The 12082-nt window shown below is 36.5% G+C and overlaps 1 protein-coding gene across 1 annotated transcript in view; it reads right to left on the minus strand.

Annotated features, from left to right (window-relative positions):
- ARHGAP32 (Rho GTPase activating protein 32) overlaps positions 1–12082 on the minus strand; it is a 215795-nt gene that overhangs the window by 15755 nt on the left and 187958 nt on the right. Inside the window, exons 12-17 of the mRNA XM_023208637.2 lie at positions 7917–8019; positions 6422–6566; positions 5898–5980; positions 2078–2185; positions 1354–1499; positions 486–681 (exon numbers count right to left, since the gene is read on the minus strand). Coding sequence (XP_023064405.2) covers positions 486–681; positions 1354–1499; positions 2078–2185; positions 5898–5980; positions 6422–6566; positions 7917–8019 — 781 coding nt within the window. The remainder of the gene's footprint in view (positions 1–485; positions 682–1353; positions 1500–2077; positions 2186–5897; positions 5981–6421; positions 6567–7916; positions 8020–12082) is intronic.

The following is a 12082-nucleotide window of genomic DNA, read 5'->3' on the forward strand; positions in this document are numbered from 1 at the left end:
CGACTGGACAATGTGCAATCCTAATAATTATCACCAGGTGATGCTGATGCTGTTGGTTGGGAGACCGCACTATTGATCTCTTCTAACCTTAATGTGGAACCAATGTCAAACAAGTCACTGTCCATTCCTGACTTTCTGAATAAACTGTTTAACACAGCTTATTTCTAAACAAATTTATAAACAACATAGTTCAGAGAGAAAAATCAACCCTATATAGTGACAGTATATCCCCATTTTTCCAAACAGTTTTCCCTATACAACTGACGTTCTTCTTTTATAAAATTACATTATGTTGTAAAGCAAGAATCATTTGTATCATTCCCCATGAAGTGGTATCATCCATATTCGAATAAACAGGTTTCTCTGGGATTAGCCTAGAATTCGATAGAGTAATACTAAAATACAAAGTTAAAAGCAAACTAAAAGAAAATAATAGGACATAGCTATGAAAATCATATCCTAAAATAGGATTTAACAAATTTTACCTTTCAAGTGGGAACTCAATTATGGTATGAAATTTCCCCTGAAGTGCAGCAGGTCCTTCTCCTACTTCAATATATTTATTTTCCGTCACAATTGGAGAATTGACCTGAGCTTGTGTTCGTGCCTGGGCCTCTTCCAATGTCAGCAGTTTGGTGGATGGAGAGGATACCAGGAGGGACTTGGGCCTTGATAGAGAAGCTTCAAAAAGAAAAGGAAGGTGATGAAGAGAGTCAACTATGTGTTAGTGGATTCAATTTGTTAGTAACTATCTCTCCATCTATCTACCTATCTGCTGTTTCACATTTGCTTCAAGTATTTTAAATAGCAAAACCCATAGTGCTTTATATTAAATGAAAAACTGAAGATGACACACCAGTGGCACACATACATGCATATAAAATTCTTTAATAACTGTTTTCCTTTCTTAAAAGATATGAGAAAAGCTTTATATTAAATAAAAAACTGAAGATGACATACCAGTGACACACATACACACATATAAAACTCTTTAATTACTGTTTTCCTTTCTTAAAAGATATGAGGAAAGGTGATCAATCACTCAGATATTTTTAGTTTTGGAAGGAATTTTTCTTCTTCTGTTCCATTTTATACTTTCATATACATCAATAATGAATGACAAGTTTTTTAATGTGTCATGAACTTAGATCAAAATAGGTCTAATATGTAGTATTCACTACATACGCACAAAATAACTGTCAAACTGTGCATTTTGGTAAGCAGCCACACATTATTAGCTGCCTTATACCAGCGACATGTTTTTTTTGTTGCGATAAGAAATGTGTGGTTTTCCACTTCTTCAGAAGCTCAGACACACACTCCTGGTAGGGAAAGAACCCATCTGAGTCGTACCTGCCCCTTCTTGCATGACCATGCTGATTTTGCCACTGAAGAGCACATCAACGTGATTCAGGATGAACTCAACAACCACAGACTGAATTCTCACTTCCATGAAAGCTGCTGTTCCACTGAAGCAGGCAGATTCTATCTGTTTTGATCTGTGAGGTAAACATTTTCACCACAGAGTTGTAAAGATAGCATTCGTAAAGGGCCTCTTTTTTAAAACGTGTAAATCACAGACAAACAGAGGAAGAAATTATACTTTTTTTCTTTTTTTTGAGAGCGAGTCTCACTCTGGCACCCAGGCTGGAGTGCAGTGGTGCAATCTCGGCTCACTGCAAGCTTCACCTCCCAGGTTCACGCCATTCTCCTGCCTCAGCCTCCCAAGTAGCTGGGACTACAGGTGCCCTCCATCACGCCCAGCTAATTTTTTGTATTTTTAGTACAGATGGGGTTTCACCATGTTAGCCAGGATGGTCTCGACCTCCTGACCTCATGATCCGCCTGCCTCAGCCTCCCAAAGTGCTGGGATTACAGGCGTTAGCCACCATGCCCAGCCCCCAGAAATCATACTTTTACTGTCCCCGAGGTAAGGCCCAGTTGCCTGTTTTATGGAGACGCAAATAAAAAGAACAGATTTGTTTTATCTTTTAAAAATTTCCTTAAGGAACACTGATGAATCAGCCTTTTATTTAGGATTAGTTGTACTAAAAGTCATAAGTGAAATGCAAATTACCTTAACAGGTTTGGAGCCCAAACAATTGCTAGATTTTTTGCATGCATATTTGTGATGGAACAATAGTCAGCTAGAAGAGACAAATGTCTCATCAGGAACTCCAGTGTTCTGAAAATAAAACACAACATATTAACAGAAAGAAACATGATGGAGCAGTATAGAACATAAAAATCTACTAATTAATTTCTAAGTCTGCAATAGCAAAATGAAGAAAGGGACCGTACAAACCCAAGAAAACTTTTTTCCTGCTTAACAGGTTGAAATATTACTTATTAGAAGTGAATCCTTCACCAAAGCTAGTTTCTGGAACAAATAACATTTTGAAGTTATGCCATTCTACTTGCAGCAGACACACTAACAGGAAAGGACTTCAACACTTCTATGAAAGAAAACAGTAATGTCTCAAAAGTCTAAAAACAGTTACAAGAAAAATTCCAATAGGCATCAAGGGGAGAATATTTGAGCAAAGGATATGCTTTTGAAATAAAGAGCCTAATTCAAATACTCATATTCTGGTTTATCTTGACTACTTAAAATTTGCTTTACTTAAACAATTCCATATATATTGAGATTAAACAACAGGGAAGAGTATTTCTGAGAACAAAACATGATCAGCTTAAATGTGAGTTAAACCAGGTAAGTGCCGAGTGTGTGTGCGTGTATGTGTGTGCTCGCGCACGTGCGTGCATGCATACACAGAGGTATTATCTATCACCTAGCATGTCTCAAAGTGTCCCACCTAATAGTACCCAGGGTAAAACTATTGAAGACAATGGGCTGGGTGTGATGGCTCATGCCTGTAATCTCAGCAGTCTGGGAGGCTGAGGCAGACAGATCACTTGAACTCGAGAGTTCAAGAACAGCCTGGGGAACACAGTGAAACCCCATCTCTACAAAAAGTATAAAAACAATTAGCTCGGTGTGGTGGTGCATGCCTGTAGTGCCAGCTACTCGGGAGGCTAAGGCAGGAGGATTGCTTCAGCCCAGGAAGGCTGAGGCTGCAGTGGGCTGTGATCATGCCACTGCACTCCAGACTGGGTGACAGAGTGAGACCCTGTCTCACACACACATAAAAAAAAAAAAAAAAGGGACAATGAATGGGAGACAGAAATACAAGGCTTTATTACATGAAACAGTAATAAAAGATAAAATATGGTCTACATATGAGCCACAAAGATTCAGATGGACCTAACATGAATTTGAGAGGAAAAGGAATTTAACAGTTAGACTCGGCATTAGGCATTGTTCAAGAGGCTTTTACCAGCAGTCTCATTTTAATTCTCGTAAGAGCTCTAACAAGCACAGAATTACCATTCCCCTTGTACCAAGGACAAAGTCAAGGTTGCCGACTAGCAGTGGTAGTGCTGCATTTCAAATCAAGGTCAGAGTGGTTCCAAAGTGCCTGCACATTGAAGGGCACTGTAGTTGCTTTACAGTTAAAATGGTAATTGTCTGTCTCTCCTGTATATAATTAAGTAAGGAAAGACAAACCAAAGTGAGGTTGGCCTGGGTATGACATAGAGGTGAGAAGCTTGAGAAATGCATTTAGAAAATCATGTAAAATTTTATTACTCGAGGAAGGTGAATGAAGGGAATGATTAAAGGACTTCAGAAATGTATTTTATAAGAATTGCAAATTTAAAAAACCAAAGACATCTATTTGGTTTGCCTATCTAATTATAAAGACGTTTTTAAAAGTTAATGTAGAATTTTAGGATTCCACAAAATGAGCACTTTTATATTCAGCAGATGAGACTGCGAATTGCATAAAACTTCGCAATCTGGAACGTAATTTGGATATTGTAGTCTAATATTGAGAATAAAATTTAGATTTCTAGAATTTCACTGCCAGGTCATTATCCTGTAATAAAAAACATAATCTAGATTCCATATAAAAGGATGGCCCTCATAGTAATATTCAAAATCGGAAAAGGAAGGCCGGGCGCAGTGGCTCACACCTGTAATCCCAGCACTTTGGGATGCTGAGGTGGGTGGATCGCCTGAGCTCAGGAGTTTGAGACCAGCCTAGGCAACATGGCAAAACCCCATCTCTACCAAAAATACAAAAAATTAGCTGGGCATGGTGGTTTGTGCCAGTGGTGCTGGCTACTTGGGGAGCTGAGGTGGGAGAATCACTTGAGCCTGGGAGGCAGAGGTTGCAGGGAGCCAAGATTGTGACACTGCACTCCAGCCTGGGTAACAGAGTGAAACCCTGCCTCAAAAAAAAAAAAAAAAAAAAAAGGAAAAAGAAAAGACCCCATACCACCATATACGTAGATTAAATATGCAAACTGTGAAAGGTTAAACAACATATGGCATATCCAAATGAGAGAACACGATTGAAAATTACGCTTTTCAAGAACATCTGAGGAATTCAGAAATGTTGATGTTAAAATTTTGGATAAAAAGTCCACCAAAAGATATATAAAGTAGGAGATACACACACATATAAGTTATAGTGAAGAAAAGAGTTACATAATATATTGTATACATTATAAAGCAGGAGATATACATGTACACATTAATAGCAGACAAGGTATAAAATCCAGGTAGGGCATATATGCATGGTAAGTAATATAATATATATTAGAAGACAGGCAAAGAGGATATTAGGATATATATACATTTAAGTATCTATAGTCAAGCTATAAAATAGTGTACAGAAGATATAAAATATATATGCAGTGTATATTATTGAACATCTATCTCAAGACTCTATTCTGGAAATGCAGTGATAAACAAGACAGAATTCATGACCTCATGTACCTTATGTTTTAGAAAGACTGTATATAGATAGTCTCCAACTTACAACGTTGAAGTTCAATTTATGATTTTTTGACATTTACAATGGTGCAAAGGTGATAAACATTAAACAGAAACCACAATTAGAATTTATTTTTTTTAATGGAGTCTCGCTTTGTTGTCCAGCTGGAGTGCAGTGGCACGATCTCGGCTCACTGCAACCTCCACTTCCCAAGTTCAAGTGATTCTCCTGCCTCAGCGTCCAAGTCATTGGGATTATAGGTACACGCTACCATGCCTGGCTAATTTTGTATTTTTAGTAGACATGGGGTTTCTTCATGTTGGCCAGGCTGGTCTCGAACTCCTCACCTCAGGTGATCCACCCACCTCGGCCTCCCAAAGTGCTGGGATTACAGGTATGAGCCACGGCACCTGGCCTATAGTACTGATTTTTGAAACATATACATAAGCAATGTCATTTTGAAAAAAAAAAAAAATTACTTAATTTGCATATTACTAGAACATCTGCTGAATTTAATTTCTTGTCAGTAACTGGAATTTTAAAATGTATCTTTTGTTTCTTTGCATACTAGAATCTAGTTTCTACTGTTTTCTTTTTCTAACTGGCAAAGTAACCTTCAATTTTATTCTGGCTTTCTCAGACATAGCACAAATATTTCCAAGAGTCCAAATTAACACACAAATCAAATTAGGTTTTAAAAAGTAGCAACAACAACAAAACCAAAGAAGAAACTAAAACAAACAAAAAACCCCCAAGTTTAGTCAGCCATCCTTTTGTCCATCCATCCATTCATTCATTCAACCTTTAAGTACCTATAGAATGCTAAGCAGTGTGCCAGGCCCTGGGGATCTAAGGACAAATGAATATCTATACATAAACATATATATATACAAACATACATCTAGTGTGTGTGTGTGTGTATATATATATATATAATGGAAGTTTAATTAGAACTCCAAGGAAGTTTAAATAGAAATTCAAAGGAAAAAAAAAAAAAAAACGTTTACAGGTCAACTGACTTCTACCTCTGCCTGGTATTTACCCACTGTGGCTGACCTGTAGTGTGGTGGGGGGAGCTGCTGGATGACATCGTGGATTTTTATCAGCCTTTCTTCGTCTGTTGCTGCTGAAACTGCATCCTAGAACAGTTACGGTACAAAACAAACTAGTGAGCTCTGTTGGTAACAATGAAAGTTCTTCACTTACAATTCAGTTTTCACTCTGAGATCAACTTGCTTTGCTCTTGGATGCGAAATGGCGAGGAAACACAATATTGTATTAAGGAAGTCAACGGTTTCTGCACAGTGTGAACACTGAGGCCGACGAAACTAATTTTTAAAAGGCTTGATGGTAATCAGTATTAAGGGTGACAAGATTAGCAGCTCAAAGTCAGAAAGCACAAGAACGACAATGTGAAAACAGCGAAGACCACTGACTAGCTGGCAATATTTCTTTTTTTTAAGGAGTCATTTCGGTCACAGAACTATTTCTTACATGTGACCAAACCAATGGTCACGTGTTTTGAACAAAAGCACAGTAAAGTTCCACAAAGAGTTAGATCAAAAGTAGCCTGTACTCACAGAAAACTTCTCATACAGCTGGTAGGTAAGCAGAGGGTTTGGGAGTTCCCGGAAGTACAGCTTACATAGGGAGCCCACAGAATGGATGTCTTGAACATACGGTTCTTTCGTCAGGTCGGGGACGTGCTCAGAGTCAAATTCATGGCTGACATAGAAGAGGACAAGCAAATCGCTTGATTGAGGAGAGCAAATATGTGTCTTAAAAACAGAAAGCATAAGCCCCAAGAGTGTTCAGCTCTATCTCAGTGAGTTGCAATTATCTTCCATTTATTATATATCATTTAAGTTATGTTTGGACTTCAGCAATAACCGGATGTCTTAGTACAAGACAGATGTCTTTCCATGTGGAAATTAAGGGCACAGCTTTAATATTAAAATGAACAATAGCCTCTGAGATACATATGAATGAACAGCTCTTATAGTACAACAGTCTGAAAACAGGACTCCTAATTGCTAATGACTTGAATATCCAATATTTTGGCAATTCCAGAGACCAGCATTGAATGGCAATGGATCCATGAAAACCTATGAACAGAAATTCCTCAGATACAAACTGTACAACACAGAAATGCCTTCCTGAAGCAGGATAAAAAAAGTCAGAAACAACATAAAGCAATTCCTAGCTAACAACAAATTTTAATAGGCAGGAAAATGTGTATCATTAGAATGAGTAAAATAAAAGTTGTACACAGAATACTAAGGGAGATTAAGCTCACTCTCCAGGAGGTTAATTAATACTAATCCACAGGCATGAGACCACTTATCATCCACCTAGAGGATTAATGTGTGTGTACAATATGAATATGAGATTTACTTTGTCTTAAACTGAAGACTGAAACTGTCTTTAGTACAAGAACTAATTTATGTATCTTTCAAGCCATATATTCCCCAAAACCAAGATGGGTTCTGTGATCCATTAAAATATTAAAATCTCTACAGAATAATGGCAGTTACCATGTACTACAGTAAAAAAGAAAGGGTAATGGCATATCAAGAACAATCTAGAATCCAAGAGATTAAGCAAAAATAAAATATTGCTGGCACAGAGTTTGTCACTGTTTTTGTCTCAGAGAAGATTTGGGGAGGACGTGAAATATGTAGAGATGCATACTTGAACATATACACAGAATCAGGGTCAAAGGAGATTATAAAATGTTCCATTCCCATCCATTTTAATTAACACCTAAAGAATAATTCTATTATAATGCAAATTTTATCTCTCATGGCTGTCATTGGTTCAAACTCAATTTGCTAAAATCTTCAAACATTATAAAGAGACAAACTACAAGTACTGAAGAGATTAAGGTGCACGGTTCTCTGATACTAGATGAAAAAAATGCCATTTAGAAAAGTATACACAGAGAATAACACAGATATTTTTTCCTATTTTATCTAAATTATCTTTAATGAAAATAGGTTATCAAAGTAAGTGAATCCACTTTAAAATATTTTCATTTTAATTAGTTGAGTGAAAAAGTGCCATGTAAGATTTTACCGTAGTCTCTGGATATTGGAGGCAACACCAGAAAGGCGATATATTCCATCCACAATGCCATATCTCTCAATGAATGCTGTGCAGCTTTGAAGAACCTGGGGCACTAAAGAGAATTTTTAAAGAAATAGATTAAATTGGTAGTATTCATTGGAACCAAAGTCGCCAAAAAATAAGATAGTCTTAGTTCACAAAAGCAAAATAAAATTTGTAAATTCAAGTTAAAAGGGGCAAAAATTAATCCACTACAAAAAATGATGAGGGTATATTTATTTAATTTCCCACCTAAACTACATAACTAATTCCTGAATAATCAAGACTGGTTCTATGTCATGACATTTAACTGAGTAAAAGAGTTCATACATTATCAGGACAGTCTCTCTTCTGCAGTAGACTCATTTAGATCATGTTACAGTTACACATTACAGTGAACTGTTTAGTCCTAACACCATGCCAGATTTTTAAGAAATACAGCTGTTCAGCTGACTTTCAGATACAGCAAATGAATATATAAAGTTAAATCTCAACAATATAATTGCTTGTAAGTGCTGCAAAGTTTTGCTTCTAAAAAAGTATCTTCTATATTTTCATAGTTAATGCAAATTCTGACTTTATTCAATAAACAAAACACCAATATAATACAAAGGCCAAGGCAATTTTAAATAGATGGAATCTTGTAACTTCCTGGCCATATTTACATTAACTTTACTGACATTTTGCCTTTATATTATCAGCTCATGACAAAGGGCACTCTCTCTGGTTAGCTCCATGAATATACACTGGACAGCTATGATGGGGCATGCAGAATAGAACAGAATTTTCAAAGTATATGATACAAAATTTTATAACCATTCAAACATTTATAATAGCTGAGAATTTAATGTTAGTTGTTTTGCAATGCAGATTGATGAGTTTACAGACTTTAGTACGATAATTTGATAGGGTTAGTTAAAATTCTTGAAAAGAAATGCTTGGAAAATTTGGTCTGCAAAGAGCTACTATACTAGAGATGAAACATTCAGAGTGGCAAATGAAACAAATAAGACATTTTAATTAGATAATTTTAGTGAATGTATTTCATTAACAGTATATTGTCATTCCTTTATTATTACAACCAACTTTTCCTTGGTTTTCCTGACTTTTGCTGTCCTTCCTGGAGTCCATCTTTAAATTCTGTCAGATCCTATAACAACATTTAAAACTTAACCTCCTTATCTTTGATTAAAAAATAAATCAGAAAACAAAAACCAGCAGCTGATAGTATTAAGTACTAAATATATGCCTTGCTAAGAACTTTACAATGGATACTCTCTGATTTTCAGAGAAATCCTACAAGGAAAGTACTATCACATTCCCATTTTTACAGAGAAGAAAATTTATCTTAGAGTAAGTTTTACCCAAGGGCAGGCAGGAAACAGTAGCAGAAGTCAGAGATTCCAACTCAGGCAGTCCAAGTACAGAGCCGATGCTTTTGTTTTGTTTTATTTCACACACACACACATACACACACACACACACACCTTTATTATATAGATATATAGATAAGATATATATATATACACACTATATATATATATTTTTTTCTTATTATACTTTAAGTTCTGGGGTAGATGTGCAGAACATGCAGTTTTGTTACGTAAGTATACACGTGCCATGGTGGTTTGCTGTACCCATCAACTTGTCAACCACATTGGGTATTTCTCCTAATGTTATCCCTCCCCTAGCCCCCCACCCCCCTGCCCCCCCCATCCCGTCACAGGCCCCGGCGTGTGATGTTCCCCTCCCTATGTCCATGTGCTCTCATTGTTCAACTCCCACTTATGAGTGAGAAGATGTGGTGTTTGGTTTTCTGTTCTTGTGATAGTTTGCTGAGAATGATGGCTTCCAGCTTCACCCATGTCCCTGCAAAGGACATGAACTCATCCTTTTTTATGGCTGCATAGTATTCCATGGTATACTAGGCCAAGTGAAGTGTTACCTTTTGCCATACAAACCAATCATCCTATGACTTCTTCACAAAACAATTTCCTCTAGCTGGACTCTCTCCCATAACCCTCTTCATATAGAAAATTCTTGTCTATTGTTCAAAATCCAGCTAAACTATCACTCTTTATTTTTATTTTTATTTTTTGAGATGGAGTCTCGCTCTGTCGCTCAGGCTGGAGTGCAGTGGCATGATCCCGGCTCACTGCAAGCTCCACCTCCCGGGTTCATGACATTCTCCTACCTCAGCCTCCCGAGTAGCTGGGGACTACAGGTGCCCGCCACCACGCCCGGTTAATTTTTTTTTTTGTATTTTTTAGTAGAGACTGGGTTTCACCGTGTGAGCCAGGATGGTCTCGATCTCCTGACCTCGTGATCCGCCCGCCTTGGACTCCCAAGTACTGGGATTAAAGGTGTGAGCCACCACGCCGGGCCTAAACTCTCACTTTTAAGCGAGCCTTCACTGAATATCCACCAGTAGAGGTGGCTAAGCACTGTGTTCTATATGCTCATAGAACAATATTTCAAATTATCATTGATTTGTTTATACAATTATTACCCTTTTCTGACTGCAGGTTCTTCAGGAGCAAAACCATGCATCATTCATCTTTGTGTATTTAAAACTCAGGAACACTGTCCTGACACAATGTGTAAAATTAGCAAGTGAATTAATTTACCAGTGCCCCGAGAGCCTGAAATAGTCATTATCTGGTCAAGTTAGCTGGGAAGGAACCTTAGTTTTCATATGGAACTTGTTCATATGAATACATTTTCAACTATATGCTTTCTGCCTCTAAACATTCAAGACTTTCAGTAACAAGAAAAGGTTATGTTTAGGTAGTAAAGATGAAGGGCAGGTGGAATTGCTGGGTACTTCTTGTGGATTTAATTGACATTAGAAGCAACCTTTGTGTCGAAATGATATGCAAAATACATAGTATCTTTATAAAAGCTTGGGTTCTATTTCTAACATTGTCCCACCAATGATAACCTTGGTGTCTTAGGTTTCAATTTTAAAAACTGGAAGTGGAATAATAAAATTTGGGGCTAGAAAATTTCAGTCACCTGCTTCAAAGGGTATATTTAGAGATTACTGGGATAATTAACATCATTCTTAGGAAAATAGTTAAAATTCTTTCCTGTAAAGCACTGAAAAGATGCTTCTCATCATATATGCTCCAAATTAGCATGCTAATTCACCCAGGTACACAGAAGGTTTGTCTTCGAGAAAAACCCTTCAGAGCACAGTATTTTATTTCCATATTATCAGGCTCTCCCAGCACATATAAATTTTTCATAAAAATAAGCTACCATTTATTAAAAAAAAAGCATTGGTAATTTTCATTGGATGTGAATATCTATATGTTATTAGCTTCATATCTGTTTATTCTTCCAAATAAGTAGGAAAATGTTGAAAATATGGAGAATTAGAGGTCTTTTCCTGATAATATGACCAAGTATCTACACTCGTAATACTTCATAGCAAGCATCTGAATCGTTTTCTTATATTTTGTGTTCCCTGAGTAGAAGGACTGATTGTGTACACAACAATCACATAATGAGCTTAATAAACAAAATTACATAACTATTACTTATAAGCTTAAGGGAGACAAAAGAGTCATTTAATATAAATGGCTGGCAAAATGAAAGAAAAGCATAAACTTGAATCTTGAAGAAAGGAGAGCAGAAACTGAAAAACAATGTCTGAAGAAAAAAGGAGAAAAGATCTGTTTTATTTTTGTACGAAAGAGTAGAAAAGCAGTATAAGAATCCAATATATGATGTTTTGTAAAAAAAATCCTAGTTTTAAAAAAAGGCACTTTGCTAGCTACCCCCAAACCATCTAACAAACCAGCCAAATGCACACCAAATAATGACCCAGTCAAAATATAACATTAGAAACCTCCAAAATGCTTCCTCCAAAAGACGGTATGATTTTCAGAATCATTCCCACATTCTCCACATAATACACTTCTGATTTACTTTGATTTTACATTCTTAGTTTTAAAAATATCATCATATGACAACAGAATAAGAAGTATATATTTAAATTAAAATCGATGATCCTTAAAACTAGAATATAGCTAAAAGAAGTAAGAAATAAGTATGACAAGAATTGATCTTTGATTTTTTTTTTCTTGACAGTTTTGGTTTCGTTTTGGCTCTTTTCTCTTCACTCATCCACT

This window comes from Piliocolobus tephrosceles, chromosome 13 (assembly GCF_002776525.5).
Source record: "Piliocolobus tephrosceles isolate RC106 chromosome 13, ASM277652v3, whole genome shotgun sequence".
Taxonomy (NCBI): domain Eukaryota; kingdom Metazoa; phylum Chordata; class Mammalia; order Primates; family Cercopithecidae; genus Piliocolobus; species Piliocolobus tephrosceles.